Raw genomic sequence first — 16,982 nt, 5'->3', positions numbered from 1 at the left:
TAATTGAATGCCTGTAATGCTAGGTGAATTTTGAAGTCTGCTACTAGTCTTTTTCCTCCCATGTTAACATCTACCAAATCATTTGATAAAAAACTTTGATTCCACCACTGCAACAAAACAATTTTTAAAGTATCTTGTCTCTTCTGAGACTTAACTTGAAATTTCTGAGACTGCAGCACTAATAGATATCACAAAAGTCAACATTTAACACTTTACTAATATGGGATGGATATGCTTGTCTTATTTCTAAACAGGCATGCCTAGATTAATAATAAACTTTGGCCAGATACATATTTTCATTTGCATGTTTTTCATATAGCATCATCATCATGTGTGTGTGTAGAGTGCTAAAAATGGAATGAAATCTTCCAGCTGAAAACAGTTCCACGTGACAAAACAGAGAGGGATGCTGAAAACTCCTGCTTCATGTCATGTGCGAGTGTGTGTGCCTGTGTCTTTTTTTTTTTTACTCTCATCTAATTTCATCTGCGAGAGACTGTCCCTAGAGGACAAGACAAGAGAGAACCAATTATATCCAGCAGTTGGTTTCTCCAAAATGAAGGCATCTGTTCCATGCCAACGACTTCAACACGGAAGAAAAACAGAACTTTGAAGGCATCTGCGTTCATGGTTGACAGTTGCAGATCTTAGGGTCTACTGTAATTGCCCAGCTGCAAACATGATTTGGTTGCTGCTGTTGTCAGCTGATCTCCTTGCACTGAAAAGAAGGGAGCTTAAACAGCAAATAGCTGGATAAAAATCAGATATTCTTCCACAATACTGACACCTTTTCTCTTCTGAAGGAGGTATTTTTCCTGGTACAATAGGTTTGATGGAAGTAAATTGCAAAATGGTTCTTAAACCAACATTTTACAAAATATTCTACTTTAAAATGCTATTCTTTAAATAATGTACCAGTCCAAGCACAATGTGTTCATTATCTGCCAGCATTTCAGGCTGGTATTTTCTAAGAGTGATTCAGAAACCGGTGTGATTCACCAACCACATAATCCTGCAGCCCACCTTATTTAGTCAAGTAGTCTCGGTAATATCAAGAGTACACCTGAGCAGAAGCTCAGTTTTCACCCAAATGCATATGGCAAATAAATAACTAGTATATTTACTACTTAACTCACATTGCTTTCAACATGAGTGAATAATTTCCAAAAGACACTTTAAAGAAACATTACTGGTAATTCAAAATCTGGCTTACAGCACTGGGTGTGCACTCACATTTGCAGTGAGATACTCAGCAATGCTGTGCACCTTCACTGCTAAAAAAATCAAGCAAGCTGTTAACAAGAAGCTCATATAAAGTAGCAAGACCTGAACTGATTTTCCAAAGCACAGGACTGAGTGCCATTTAGAGATCCATGGCTACTCCTGGTGCAGTTGCAACAAAGACAATTAAAACTGGCCTAAGCAGAAAATACACTGACATTCTCTATCCTCAACTCACCCGATAAAAGTGAATCAGTTTCCAGAAATATTTCATGCACCTCTTGAGTTTTTGTAGTTTGCTTACCTAGGACTTTTTATTAATATCTTGAAAGAAGCAAAACAGTGTATGATATGGAAATACATTTTTTAATAGAATTCTTTGTTATTCTGCTGGATTCCAGCTGCAATCCCAAACAATACTCGGCAGCAACAGCATTCTGCCCTCCCAGCCAGGTAGCCACTCAGCTTAAAAGGACAGTAAGTATTCCCAGACAGTCTCCCTTGCTTGGCACATACCTCAAATTATTATGAATGCCTGAAGCAGTGAACCTGGGGGGACACAGTAGGCCTGACACTTCCTGACCACTTCTAAATTCCCTCCAGGAAGGACAAGAGTTGGGACTGAGGACAATTAACACAGCCACCTGTTTCCTGTGACCTCCTAAGGGGCAGACATGGCTACTGATGACTTGCTCTGGCAATGTCACTGAGGTCCTGCCCATCCGTCTCTTCCCAGGGAAGCCATGGAATAATAAAAACAATAGTGGCCAATAATAGCTCTGTAAGAGATAGTGAAATTTGGTCCTGGACTTAAAAACAAGTGAACAAACAAACAAACAAACAAAAAAGGAAATTAACATCAGAAGCTCCCCAGGTGAAGAGGTGGGACCAATCAATCCCAGAATGTGGAAGGAAAATAGGAAAATTACACATTGATTCCCCCCCCCCCCCTTCTAAGTACTGTAGCTGGTATTTACTGTAGCTGTGAACTTCTCTGGATGTCTGGGGTGGGCAGCTGGCCTAAACACAATTTAAAACAGATCTTGGGATACACAAGTTGAGAATCCTGGCCCAATGGACTCAATAAGGATCTGCAAGCATTATTATGGAAGGGATAGGCTTTTTTCTGTCCTTTATATGGCAGTCTTGTCAGGTAAGTCAGTGATTTACAATTCAAAAAGAATGCCCTTGGCTTTACACTGAGACCTGATCTAGTCCATTTTATTAGGGAGAGATCTAGATCTAAGTCTGAGAAGCAATCTAAAAAAAGTATTGTCAAGATCACAGATGTGAGATGGGAGCACAGAAATCCTGAAGGTCCAGTTCCTCAAGCTGGCATTTTAACTAAAGAAACGCTGTCTTCAGTGAGAACTAGGTATGGGAGTACCACGTAAGATCTGAGCTCCAGTATTTCATTCAATGTTTACAAGCTCCGCTGATCCATGGAGTTGTATTAATTTATCATGGTGCACATGAAATGTGTACAACATTCAGAAACTACCTTGGGCTATTCAGTTCAGTAGGTTGGTTTCCTTGTCCACTTGTAGCATGCTTTAATACAGGTTGCAGCCTGCTTTTCCAGCATTAAGTGGTTTGCCATCAAGCTTTAAAATAATAAATAGTAGAGTCATGAAACAGGTTTTGCTTAATGGTTCCTGGAACCCAGTGACTTCACTCACTAAAACACTTCCTATAACATTACTCTTAAATACTTTTAGCAATGTCACCATAAAAATAAAATAAAAAATCATCCTGGCAGTGCCATCCATTGACAGCACACCCATAGGTGCCATTATTCCCACATTTGTTGGCAGCTTTTTCTGGCACCATTATGCTTTAATGGCTCTGGCAACAAACCCCACCTGGATTTCACTGGAAGTGCTCCTTTGGAGCACTCTTCCCAAATATCCTTTGCAGCATTTTGTCTCCTCTGTTGCACCCTAATCATTCCATTTTCTGGCAATAGCCTCACCCTCTCGCTGTCAAAGCCTGAGCTGGTCCTGGGGAGTTCTCTTCCTGAACTTATCTAATGCATGTGTGATTCAATGTTAGGATGCATTTTCCAAGAGAATTTCAGGACAACATCTCAGCTGCTCAGGATGGATGTTCACTCACATCCCAGCTTTAAAATTATTTTTACTACATCCCAGTAGCACAACGTGACCAAACCAATGGGACAGGAAAGCACAGGCACAAAACCCTACAATCTGATGCTTCATCAGAGAGTTTGTTAAACCTTGTGACAGCCTTAGTCAACATGCCACATAACCTGTCATGGTAACATTCAGAACTAACATTCTGATACTGCCATTACCAAAGTAAAAGAAGAAAACCAGAAAAGGTATTCTGAAAAATAAGCAACTGTGGGGCAAAAGTGGTGATTTTTTGGGGGCTGAATTGTTGGTCCTTTTTTTTTCCCAAGGTATTTAAAATGACACCTGGGCCACAACCAAAAGGGGCACCTGTGGGGTCATCAGAAATCAAAAAATGTAGACAGCAGATCTCCAAATAAAAGGCACTACAAAAGAAAAAAGCTGGCAACTACTACTTATGCAAACTGCATATTAACATCCAACATGGCAGACACACATAACCCCCCTAGAGCTCCAAAAGTAACGACAGCCTGGTGCGATTTGTGATGGTCATACAACCACCACCTCAGATGCTTGTCTGAATTCCTGGGCTTTACTCTCTGTAGCAACTTGGCTCTCCATAAATGATACCTATTTTATTACACACCAGCGCCTGCCACCAAGTGCATATTAATTCCACTCCACTAGGTGGAGTCTTCTGTCTTTCCAGACTGCAACCTAATTTCCAAAAGAACCTATTATCTATCCTCCATGAACCTTGCACATTTACCTTGCTATAAGAGCCAGAGTATACCTGTCTTGATAAATATAAAAATTAATCAAATGCCTTCCAAAATGATTAAAGAAATCATGAGCTATCCCATAAGGATCTCAAATCAGCACGTTACAATATGGGATTAGGCAGGAATATTGTTGCTGTACAGTTTTGTACAACACAACTGTACTTTTCCAAGAAATAAAACTGAGTATAAAAACATATTCCTTAAATAAGTCAACACATGCCCAAAAACTGCAAATAAACAAACCCAAATTTCAGAACTTCTAATTAATTCTTTTTGTGTATTCTAAAATACTTTGGAGTATCTAGGATGCCCTCCTTTTCCAGGCATCCCAAAATGTGTTACAGAAAACGAGAGGGAACATTAAAGTACTCACATTTCCATTCACAACCAGTGGAGTTAAATATGGCAACTATTCAACAGGAACAGCAAAACTGTATGCAGTATTTCTGGCAAAGATTAAGAAAACAGAACACTCCCATGAATGTGTTCAGAACATTTAGATAAGAAAATCTGGACATGCAGCTATAATCTTTCTTTTGGGGCGGGGCTCCACCCCATCCCCTGTGCAAAGCACCAGAAAATCCCAGGACCAAAGTAAAAAGCTCCTTGGTTCCAGAGCTGCTCAGGTAGGCAGTCTCTGCTGTCACACGCCGTGCCAGGCGTTTGCTCGGCAGTGTCTGCGAGCAGGAACGCCAGGCTCCCCGCGGCTCTCACATCCCCGGGTCAGCCGAGGTAGGGCCTCCTCAGCGCCCCTCCTGCTGCTGGCAGATATCACCAGCTATTTAAGGCTACAGACATTTTGCCCCAATCGGCCATGTTTTCTGTAATATTTACTTCTCGTACATATGTCTATAACTATGTATACATCCCACAGAAGGTGAGGTTTAACAGGGTTAGCTTTGTTGGGGAAAAGAAGGTTTGGAGGAAAGGAAACAACTTTCATGTTGAGAAGATTTGAATCTAGTGACTGTCACGGGATGTAAACACTCTTCTGGGGAGGGAGGCTTTTTGTTATGTTTCAGGAGAGCACAGAGTTTTTGATAAAATCTGTATAAATAATTATCCCTCTGTCATTCAACATAAATTTATGCACATGTGTGCACGCAGTTATGCTGGGGAATACAAACTATAAAGTAGACATGCCACAGACTTCTAGACAACCTACCACAAGCATGGATCTCACACAGAATCCATTCTATATTTAAATTTCAGTTTATTGAATTTTAATTATTTCTGATCTGTAGATCACTTTGAGGAAAATCCCCCAAGGCCAAAAGTGTACAAATCCAATTGCAAAACCAAACAGAAGCATCAGCAAGGCCTTTTCCCATGCAGCTACCTACCAAAAAAATTAGTTCCTGACTACTAGATTAGATTAGAATTCAACAGCTAAAGCCCATTCTAATATTAAAACCAGGTAATTCGCTATGTTGAAATAAAGCAATAAAAGCTCTCATTCTATTCTGCACGTTTACTCATGTTATGTACACAGAGTTCCATAGATGTAACAGTGAATTATCCCTTCCTCATTTAGATCCTTATTTATAAAATTAACAAACACATGTATTTTCCATTAGGTTATTGTTGGGGTTTTTTGTTGGTGTTTTTTGTTTTGATTTGTTTTTTTTAACTAAAAAGCAACAGTGTTATGTTCTCCAGAGATGCTTATGACAGAAAATGTATGCTCTACTAATACTATGCTTTCCAAGTCATAGAACTCACTTGGATTAGCAGCTCTACAACCATGATTATTTTTGTCTATATGCATTCAAATAGACTCCATCATTTCAATTACCATGGAAAAAGTTACACCACAATCCCCATTAACTAAAATATCCTTGATGAGCTAAACTTAAGATCTGCCGGTATATCAGGAATGAAACAAGCCAAAGAATATTGTGTCATATACTGAACATCCTTTACATTGCTCAAGGCCCTCAGTAGTAAGTAAAGCTGTATTGCTGCAAAGGGGCATGTCATTTTAAGATACAAAATGACATGCAAAACATGTTATTTTAAGATCCAATCATAGTTTATTAATAAAATTATTTTAAAAGTAAGAGTTAAATCCTTTTACCAACATAGTGACATTCAGCTATCCAGTGTCATTTTTCCAGTTCAAATAGATATGGTCCTAATTGCATAATGCCATTTTATCTGCTCAAGATAAAAGTGCCGATAAACAAAAATGCACATTAGGCAGGAGAATTTTCAGAATAGATTTTTTTTTCAAATAACCCACTTGCATTAACAAAAGATTGCAATGGCTTCCAAATTATAGGGTGTTATTTTTAGTGGAAGTAGTTCAATATTCATATTGGAGCAGATGTAGCAGTTTAACAAAACAGCTCTTCAAATCCTGCACAAATTGAAAACAGGAAAACTGATTGCATTTTCTCTTATCACTTTCCTTTTCTGAATTGACACTTTTGGCCTTCTGAAAATTTACACATGGCTTTCATCTCAACAGCACCTGCTGATCAAACAGAAACCTAACATTTTCAGGAAAATGGTATAAAGGACTAGTTTTCTTTTTACCATCTTAAAGGGCATCGGCAGTCCACTTGATGGCAACAATTGCTGAGTAGATGGCACGCAAAATACATTTTATATTTTCAGCCTACGTAGTTTTAAAAATTAGTTAAATCGTAACAGCTCTTCTGTATTTGCTCTTTGTCTGCTTTAAATTAATTTCAGTCTCTATCTCTGCATTACCCTGATGGGTTTCATTCTACAGTCAGCTAGATTTTAAAGATGATGTGAAAGCCTCTGAAATAATAAACACACTGCATGCTCTGCAGACAGGGGTCTTCTTTATAAAGGCATTTACATGCAATCATATAAACTGATATATACAATTATGCATTCATGTGTGCATATTGCACAGACATTTCTTTTTATGGTGCTTATAGCAAGGAAAAAAAGTGTGTGTGGGTATATATATAGATATACATATATGTATGTATGTTTCATTCCGCTATAGTCTCACTGCATTGAATTCTCTGAGCACTGGCTGTCGTTTGAACATGTTGAGGGGAGAGAAATTCAAAGGGCATTTATTTATTTCAAAGTTGTTCTTTGTTTCCTTTGCAGTCTTCAGACTAGGAGAATGTCTAGCAGATGCTCTAGAACTTGAGCATCAAGACTGGGTTGAGATGCTGCCATTGGTGAACATGGCAAGCATGCAAACAGCACAACCAGAAATCCTTGGGCTCCTGCAAAAGTTAAAGGTATCAAGTCATGTATATAAAAAATGACACATAAGTACCTTGTTATCCAATCTGCTTCTGTACCTGTAAACTCTGAAGCGCAGCAGCAGGTAACAAGGACCATCTTCCTTTGTACATAATTCTAGGTGTAATTAAAGATACTCCTGAAACCTGCTATGTGTCAGCTTCTTAACAGATAGAGCCCTCACCCCCCTGAAGTACTCTGCTGCCATCCATTACCATTCTGCTTCAGTGATAAGGTAACCTGAAGGCAGAGATGACATACAGTAATATATGTGCCACTCCAGACAGTTGGTTCATGAATTTCAGTGTTTCATCATGCTCACTGAGGCAATCGCAAACCTGAAATGTCAATATGTTCAGTCAATGGAAGTAAAATAATGGGGCTCTATTGTCTTACCCTATCGATCTGCAGCTGTCAACAAGAATACATGCCCCCCTGGCTTTAAACAAATTTTAATTAGGCTTTTAGTTACCAGATCATATCTATATATCTATCTGTGCAAACACTTGACAAAATGAAACGGCAGTATAAATATTTCAAACTTTTAAATATAAAGGTAATTGTTTAATGTTGCTTTAAGGTATGACCATTGATAAAACCGTTCGCTAAAGCAGCGTGCATGCACACACCGAGCATGCAATTCATTTTAATCTGGAAAAGAACTTAAAAAGCATCACCAGAAGTCCATCTGAAACAACAAAAAAGAAAGAGCAAAGAAGCCACTTTTCCTGAAGCCCGGTGTCATCCTCTGCGGGGATTCTGGAAGTTGGGACACTTCACTGAAACCACCCCAGGAGTGAGCGGTGGGTGCCCGGGCGTGACAGGCCGGGGCTGTCACATCCCCTCGGCCCCGCTGCCACCCCAGGCCCGGGGCTCCTTCAACCCGTCCCGCCAGACTCTCAGACACGGCACTCTCTGCTTCTCTGGGCTGCGTTTAAAGTCGTGTCCCCTAGTCACCACCCTCCTGCGGCCACCTCCTCCCTCCCTGCGGCCAGCCCGGGAGGCGAGCCCCTCTCCGCTCCCCTCGGAGCTGCCCGGGGGCGGGGGGAGGCAGCACAACAAAAAGCAGATCCTGTCTCCCCGCCGGCTAATCTCTGCCCGTAAATCCCCCGCCCGCTCCGGGGGGAGATAATAAGTGGTTACATCTTCACTTCTCCCCGCGCCTATCGACTTGTGCAGCGCCGAGGGAGCCGGAGCGGGCCGGGCGCTGTGAGGCGGCGAGGGGTGTCCCCCCCGCCCGCCTCTCCGCCTCTCCCGCCCGCGGGTGGAGATTTTACCTTCCGGCGGCGGGAGGGACGAGGAGGCGCCGGCGCGGCCCGAGCTTTGTGCGCCTCACGCTCCTCGCGGCTTATCTGCGGCGCAGGGACGGAGCATCGCGGCTCCGCGGCCCCGCCGGCGCGGGGGGGGCGGCACGGCGGCGTGCATCGGGGCGATTACGGTATCAGCGCGGCCCAGATGGCGGCCGGAGGATGTGCGAGGCAGCGGGGCCGGGAGCGGGGCTGGAGCCGGCCCGGGGTCCCCGGGGAGGCCGCGCCCGGCACGAGGAGAGGCGCCACCTCCGCGCCGCCCACCGGGGGAGAAGGCGGCGGTGCCCAGGTCTGCGTGTGCCTGCCCTCTGGCCGGCGTCCGGCCCTGGAAGTTGCCCAGCACCTCTCCGGGATAAGGACCCTTCTAGGAGTGGCGCAGCGATGGCTCCCCAAGGCTCCTCTGCCGGAGGTCGCCGCTACCCCCACCAAGGCGATCGTCCCTGTGACTGCCTCCGGCCCGGCTCTCCTTTCACAGGCCACAGCTACTGCTGCAGCCCGGCTCCCCCTTCACAGACCATGCCTACATCCCGCACGGAGCAGGGCGGCCGCTGGCCCAGCGCAGTCACAGAGTGTACCTGCTCCCAGTTTGGCCAAGCCCCTACCTAATCCAGCCTGCTCATTGTCTCGGTTGGCATAAGGGCCTGAACACAGCACTGCTGCTACAAAGTGGTGGCATCATTCACCAGGGGATGAGCGATAAGGAGAAGTAGATCCCTGTACTTTACAACTCAGGTACTATGAAAACTGAGGGACTGTTTTGTCCGGATTCATCAAAGAGCACAGGGTTAGCGAGAGGCATGGAAAGGGGAGAGAGACAGCAAAGCAGCCTGGCCTGCCTACCATAAGCACAGCCAGCCAGCAGAATAGCTATGCCAGCACCAGGCACTCTATGTGTTCGGGTTTTAAAATTTCTAAAATGTTTCTCCCTGGGAATCAACACTTATTTGTTAGGAAACGCATCTCCATTGCATGTCGGCCAAGGAGTAACTGCGAAGGAGGGAGGAGGACAATGACAGCACACTGAAGTGAGACTGGCATTGTTCAGTGCAAAACTCCTTCCAAAATCACTCGTCCAAGATAGCAGTTTATTCCACAAGAAAAGGAATAAAGGGAATTTGACACATAATACAAAGTGAAAACCAGAACCTAGATGGGGGAAGGGCATGTATGTGAAAATCATGTCACCGCAATGAATGTCAGATAAAAAAGGGGTCTTGTCACAAATCCTCCACTAATCCAATAATGTGAAAACCTCTTGGTATTGCTGAGACATAGCATAAGAGTTTTTTTTATTATTTTTCATAAACCACTCTATATGTTTAGCCTTGGAAGAACCTATCGCAAAACCAGGACCTTGATTTTTCAGTGAAGGCAAACTGATTTTCACATGTCAAATTTACTATGCATTCCTCAGCCAGTATTTTTACCCTGAAGAAGAGCCACTTCTCCCTCAACTTCCTCCAGTTGTCAGTTGCGTGACAACCATATTTAGAGGTAATGAGACAGGTCATATTACAAAAGTTAGTCAACTTGTTTGAAACCTTAGCTTCTAAACTCAATGGCATGTTCTACGCATTTCTAAAGAAAAGTGACTTATTAATTAATTCAGCCTGCAAGGTAATACAGATTTCTTTTTGCATATGTTATTTCAAACTATTACACGCAAATGAGAGACTGCTCTTTTTAGGTATTTCTGTTACAGAGCTTTTCCTTGAAATACATACATATCATGCCATGATTTAGGAACTAATTTAAAATCTGCCAGATTCTCATGTGCAGAGAACCATGTGCATCTTATGTCTATGTTGACCATACTTTTATTGCTCAAATCACAAAAATCTTAAAAAAATCCCCGAATCCAGGGTCCTTCCTAATGTAAGCAGTTTGCTATGAAAACACATTTTAAAATAAAACAATGTGCATTAATAAAATAAATACAATCAGAATACAAATGTGTAACAGAAGTGGCGTTCCATAAGCACAGCTGTCTCAAAGTCCAAGCTGCAGGCTAGAAATCTTAATTTCAACTGACTCTCTTGTAATAATGGGTTACCTTCCTCTAAAGCGGAAAGTCCATCTGCCCCAGGCAGATAAGTTTTGAAGCATTAAAATAGATAAAAATCTAACATTTTCTTTCTTGCATTGAATATGTGAATTCTAGTGTGCTATAATGTGAGAATTCCAACATATGACTATTATGGCATAATATCTCATAGCTCAGCTTGTCATTACCTCACTTGTAATTCTTATGTTAATTATGTTCATAATTACTATAAACAGATGTGGTAGAAATTCATGTGACCTTTTACTTCAGAATGCATTTCTCACTCTTTCCACTTTTTTTTAATAATGTAGGTTATACCAGAGGAAACTATTTCTGACACACTCCGCATATATGTGTGTACATATTTAACATGAAACCATTTCTGCCTCATATTTCAGGCAAAGGACCACCTACATGCCAGTACATTGACATGAAAGTGATGATAACTGAAAAGTCTACCCTGAAACATACCCCTAAATAACTGTGCCTACAGTGAACCTTTTTGATTAAGCCTAGCTAGAGACATCACTGAAGCCTAGGACTTAAATGGAGCAGTGCATTTTTATTCAGGACCTTTGTTAATGCAGCAGTATCCTGCTTTACAACTACAAGTACATAACAGCCATACAGCAATTTATTTTACTCACAGACAAACCATCACCGTCTGTACACAAAACACATTTACAATAAAATCACCATGGATTTCATTAAGAGAAAGGCTACTCGAATTTCATTTCTTTGGACCTAATCTATAATTAGTGTGGACAGACAGGTGCAAAGCCTTCTCCTCTACAGATGGCTACTGGAAATGGTGCAAAATAGCTCCTTCTGTTTAAACAACACACAGATAACCTGCTCTGCTCTTATCACTTACAATTACCTCCATTATACTGAACTAATGTTTACTTTAATAAAATGTCCACTGTTGTCTAAACGTTATTAGGAAACTTTGATATCAATGGCAGAAAAAAGGAAGATGGAAGTCAGTGTCTTGCAGATGAAAATTTGGAGGGGAGGAAATAAAAAAAAGCTTTTAAAGAACAGGATAGAACAGACTTTGATTTTATGTCTGCTGTTCATTTTTCTTTTTCCACAAAACCACACAGTCTGCTACTTCCTGATGTATGTGTGTTCCTCTGCTACCATATATTAAACTAATAAAGTTTATAGTATGAATAGGATAACTGCATTTTAAAAGCAGGTCTTTAAAAAGGAACATCTATATGGGAAATCAAGACCCATGGCCGTAAAAGTTCAGTTTTTAAACCAACTATTTTAGATCTCTGATGTGAAACATCATGAAGACAATGTAACTTGGAAGCCAATATTTTAAAGATTTACATTCTCATTACTTATACTAAATTCAGTGTCAACTTTATAAATGTTATAGGTTGTTTTAAAGGCTGTATGAAAAAGAGCAGGCTGCTACTAACTACATGGATCAAGGGTTTTTTATGTAGATTAAAACAATTTCTTTTCACATTTCTTTAGCCAAGCCATGAGAAATGGCCTCTTCAGAACACCAAATTCATGTTTTATTTCAGCTATTAAGTTTTCTTGATCTCTGCATGACAACTTAAGTTTCTACAGAACAAAGAACAAGACCTTCTCCTCCACCCCTCAATCTAAAAAGTCTGAAGCTCCTGCAATAGCAACATACTGATATCCTTATTCAATTAGCTAAAGATTTAACAGTAATGGACTGTGGCAAGTGGATTTGAAAGTTGAAAATGACAATTGCAAGCCCTTTCTCCCATCACCCCCAATGCAAACACTGCAGATGCCTATTTCACCCAAAGCGTCTGGCAGTGAGGAGTTTGCAGTCTGCACAGTACCTCAGTGAGGCGAGCTTCACATTCAATGCCTGTCGTCTGAAGTTCGTTTCAGAGAAGTGAGAAACAGGATTTGACAGGGAAGAATGTCCTGAACTGACTATCCACTGACCAGCACTCCAGGTGGAGCTATTTTTCTCCCCCATTATTCCAAAAACAATACTCCCAGTATAAAACTCCATGTGCACACAGGCATACATAGTGTTAAGCGTACACAGATGAGAGATACCGTGTGATGTTTTACTGGTCCATTATTTAGTCACGAAACAAGTTAAGGTGGTCAAAAATGGTAGAAGGCAGTGTTTTACTTAAAAAGATTTTGGAAACTATTTAAAAGCTCAAAGCCTTTGAAGAAAAACAACTTGTGCAGCAGTTGCCAGGAAGCAGTGACCTAACACTGCTGTCTGCATTCCATTACAAACAGAATGGTTCTTGTCTCCCTGCAGCATGCTCATGGCTCAAGAACCCAGCTGCTCACCCTTCTGCAAGCACAGGACAGAAAGAAGTCCTGCTATCATCTCTTGTACCCCTCGCCTGGCTCCAGCTTGCCAGAGGCATGAACAGATTCAAGACTCTGCTGGATTTTTGGTGGAGTTTGGTGTTCTCTTGCACTGATACACGATTGAGCTTCTAATGACAGCAAAGGAAAATGACTCATTAATTGAAAATAGTAGCAATTTTACTGGAGGTTCAGGTATGGTGAAACTGACCTTAAGAAAGTTATCAATTATCAAACATAGTTATTGTAAGTTCCTAATTGAAAACCTTTACAGCAAATCTCTAGTGAATCTAACACCTAACAAAGCCTTTGCCAACTTCATATTTTCACAGACTGTACAGTTATGAATGAGCCATACTTATGTCTTTTCCTATTATCTTCCTATTGAAGGGGAGCCACAGAAACACCTAGTGCTAAAACCAGAATGCATAAACAAGATGGAGTAACTTTTTTACCATTCAGCCGAGCTGAAGGAAATTCCCTGATCATATTGAATTTCCTAAGGAAATCAGCCCAGAATAAACTGAATGAGGTTTTCAGACTTCCCATGGAAAGGTCAAGCATCAGCTTTAACAACCATTAGAAACCAGTTTCAATCCTCTCTGCTATCCAGTTTCACTAAGCCGTTAACAGAAAAGCTGAACAGAAAACCTGGACAATAGAATTCAGCTCTAAAAACATCTTTCACATCTTTCCTGAAACTGCAGTTAACAAAGTTGCGTATTTAAACTTTCCATTGCATCTGTCAGGATGCAGAAACTGAGACGGAAATGTAAGGCTTCAAGGGTGCAGTTAAATAAATTATACTCACCCTTAGCCCTAACATATTGTGTTTACAAATACAATAATTATGTTCCTAGTTACATGTCAATGGAAGATATTTTCTAAGTCCTTCAAAAAGCATGCAAGCATTACTGTAAGTAGGAAATAAGTCAAAACAGATTAGTAGAGCAAAAATGGGGAGGGGAAAAAAAAATCCTGCTTTGGTCAGCAACTCGGACCACCATCAGGGGATAAATCAATTTGCAGCAGCTGTGGACAGCCATTTAAGTCTGGGGCCTGAACAGATTAATTAGGAGAAGCGATGTTAAAAGTTAAAGGGGTCAGCGTTACATTAAGCACAGGAGTACTTGCTGGAGCAAGCGTTTGGCTGTACATACCAAGACTCACAAGACATTCTTCTAGTTAGCCAGGGCTACGCCAGTAGCCAAGCGTTTGGCACTTGCTGCTTTCCCAGAGACAGCGGGCAGCTCCTGCGGGCTGATTTAAGAGGCACGTACCCGTTCTTGCCCAGCCCTTGCCGCGCCGTGCTGTGCCCTCACCGCGCTCAGCATTGCCCGCACAGGCGGGCGCGCAGCCGTGCACAGCGCACCTTGGGGCCGCCCTGGCAAGCGAAGGCCGGCGCTTCCCGCCCGCCTGCGATTGTCAGTGGAAAACTTGGGCAGCTCTTTCGGTCAGGCTTGCTGCGGCGGACTCAGCAGATCGCAGCCCGCTCCCGAGCTGTCTGCGAGGCGGGAGCTGCCAGCTCCCGGGCGTCACGGCCGGGCGGCTGCGAGAGACGGATCCTGTCCGTGCCGTGATTTAGGGCACGGCAGAAGCAGGAGGGGGTGGCGGCAGAGCCTGCTATGGATCGGAAGATGGAGGGCTGCTTCCCCAAAGAAACCCGAGCGGCTCCGAGGCATCTGTTCCCAGAGCGGCGATGCCGGAGAGCCCCGGCTGCGGTCGGGCAGGGCGGTCCCGTCGCGCCCGGCTCCGGCTGCAACCTGGGGGGCAGGACGGGGAGGCTGCTTCGACTCCCCGTACCCTCCTTTAAACTTATCAGTGAACTAAAGGAAGCAACATTTTAGCTCCTGGTTGGAGCAAGAACGATTTAAGAGCTGCGTCCGATTAGTTACTTTCGGTTTCTCTCTAATATCTAGGGGAGCAGAGTACAAGAACGACAGCTAGTTCGCTATAAATTAACTCTGAAACGGAGTCACGAGTGATCCTGCTAGGGTGGCAAAATCTTTCCCTGCACTAAACCAAATTTCTCAACTTTGGCACTAACAAAAGGACTCGAACTCCGCAGAAGTCAAAGGCTTGTCTAAATGGCCAGGAATATGTTTTTCATCCTTCCAATCTCCCTTATCAATGGTCTGTTGCAAATGTATGGAATCGAACCCTTCAGCACAGCCAGAGGAGATGACACAGTTACATTGTATGGCAGTTTTGGAAATGCAATCCCTAACGTTATCCTGTCGTTTTAGGGAACAAGCTATTTGCATGGCCGCGGTACAGCTAAAGGAGACGTGCACCGCCTAAAATATTTCTTTCAAAATAGTCCGAAAAGATGTTCTCAGTGCTGCACAAACCTATGATTGCAGTGAAACAACAAGCGAAACAAAACAATTCCTTCAGAAATATTACAGCTACTCCAACTCACATTGGCCAGCACTAGAGCCTGGAGAGAGAGGAGGCAGGGAAGAAAAAGGCATGTCCTAAATGCAGACAGAAATCTGACGCTTTGTTATAATATATGCCAGGGAGGGTTATTTTCTGCCGAAACTGGGTTATTTGGTTTCTGAGCTTTTGAGCAGTATCCGGGATACTAGTTTGTAAGCCGGGGACAGAGCGTGTAAGGCTGCATGCAGCGCTAACCTGGCCCGGCACAGCAGCAGCCCCGGTCCGCCTGGGTTAGTTACAGCCACGGGAGCCCCTCAGAGCCCGGGGAGCCCTGCGGGAGAGCAGAAAGGAAAAGAAAAGGGGCTCGGGCTCCCCCCGCCCCGGCGCGCCCTGCCCAGCCCTGCCCGCGCCCGTACTCACACTGCAGAGGACCGGAGATGCCCACCATTCGCCACGGGCTGCGAGCTGCAAATAAAAGTTCCCGTCCTGCTCGGGGGAGAGACGGCAGCCCAGGCTGCTGGAGGGGCGAGGGGGTGGGAAAGGGGAGAGCAGCGCCGCGCGGCTTCCCTTCCCAGTCCAGATGATCCACGTCCACAAAAGTCAAAACGAGCTGAGGAGAAACTCCAGCTGCTCTTCCCCCCCCACCACCCTCTCTCGCTCTTTTTTTTTTTTTTTTAAAGGAGGATCAGCTCGAGAGAGACTACTGGTTCCACGGGAAAGGACAAGAACCAAAAATAAAGCAAAGTCTCCAAGTCGAGATAGTTAATGCCCAGGTCCTTCTCCTTGTTGCTGCTGCTGCTGCTGCCGCCGCCGCCTCAGACAAACGTGATGTGGAGCGCAGGGAGCGGCCGCTGTCAGTGGCGGGGTCTCTGCCTGTCCCCGAGCAGCCGACGCATAGCTGAGCCCGAGCGGTGCCGAGCCGAGCCGAGCGGTGCCGAGCCGGGGTGCGGTGCCGAGCCGAGCCCGCCCGAGGCTGCGCCGCCGCTCCGCTGCGCCCGGCTCCGCTAGCAGGCAGCGCGCGAGGCAGGCAGCATACTGCCGGCAGCCGGGCCGGCCCCGCTACCCAGGTGCAGGGGGGGAGGGCTTAAAGCAGTGGGAGGTGATAGAGGTAGGAGACATCTGTGTCGTGAAGAGGTTAGTGGGGGTCAAGTATATGTTAACAATAGGCGAGCGTGGTCCCTCTCGGGCAGCCTGCCTACTCTTTCTTTCTTTCGCTCGCTTTTACTGGGTGGACATCTAACTTGCTCCCTAATGATGCCTCCCCGGCTTTAAGAGTCCAGACTGCCCTGCAGTAACCCAAGACAAACACTTTCTCTAGCCATCTGGAGAGCTCCTGGCTGCTCTGCCTGTGTCTCATCACTGTGTGAAGAGACAGCAGTGCTAGAAATCAAGCCACTCTCAGATCTACTCTCTAATCCCCTTCTGTTAGCTGATTTCCAGTCAGACTGTTTGCTTTTGCATTAGATAATAGCCTTAGAGAAAACAATTATCATTTTCTTTTTCCCTTTGTTTTTTCCTCTTTCTAAAGTACATATCGAGGAAGGCCTCCCTCTCTTATTTTAAAAGAAATTTATATTCTTTCATGGCT

The 16,982-nt window shown here is 43.7% G+C and overlaps 1 protein-coding gene across 6 annotated transcripts in view; it reads right to left on the bottom strand.

The window, feature by feature from the left end:
- RUNX1T1 (RUNX1 partner transcriptional co-repressor 1) overlaps positions 1-16,747 on the bottom strand; it is a 116,000-nt gene extending 99,253 nt beyond the window's left edge. For 2 of the 6 annotated variants that reach the window (XM_014276043.2, XM_074555232.1), the window contains exon 1: positions 15,815-16,747. Coding sequence is in view for 2 of the 6 variants with exons in the window: in XM_074555232.1 (XP_074411333.1) it covers positions 15,815-15,842 (28 nt within the window). In the remaining 4 variants the exon portion in view is untranslated. Of the gene's footprint in view, positions 1-8,607; positions 8,756-14,172; positions 14,806-15,814 lie in introns of those variants that run through there. The other 4 variants (XM_005479517.3, XM_074555223.1, XM_074555212.1 and 1 more) reach the window with 4 other exon arrangements.
- Positions 16,748-16,982: the final 235 nt, after the last annotated feature.

This window comes from Zonotrichia albicollis, chromosome 1, assembly GCF_047830755.1.
Source record: "Zonotrichia albicollis isolate bZonAlb1 chromosome 1, bZonAlb1.hap1, whole genome shotgun sequence".
Taxonomy (NCBI): Eukaryota; Metazoa; Chordata; class Aves; order Passeriformes; family Passerellidae; genus Zonotrichia; species Zonotrichia albicollis.
This window is presented reverse-complemented; position numbering and strand designations above follow the sequence as displayed.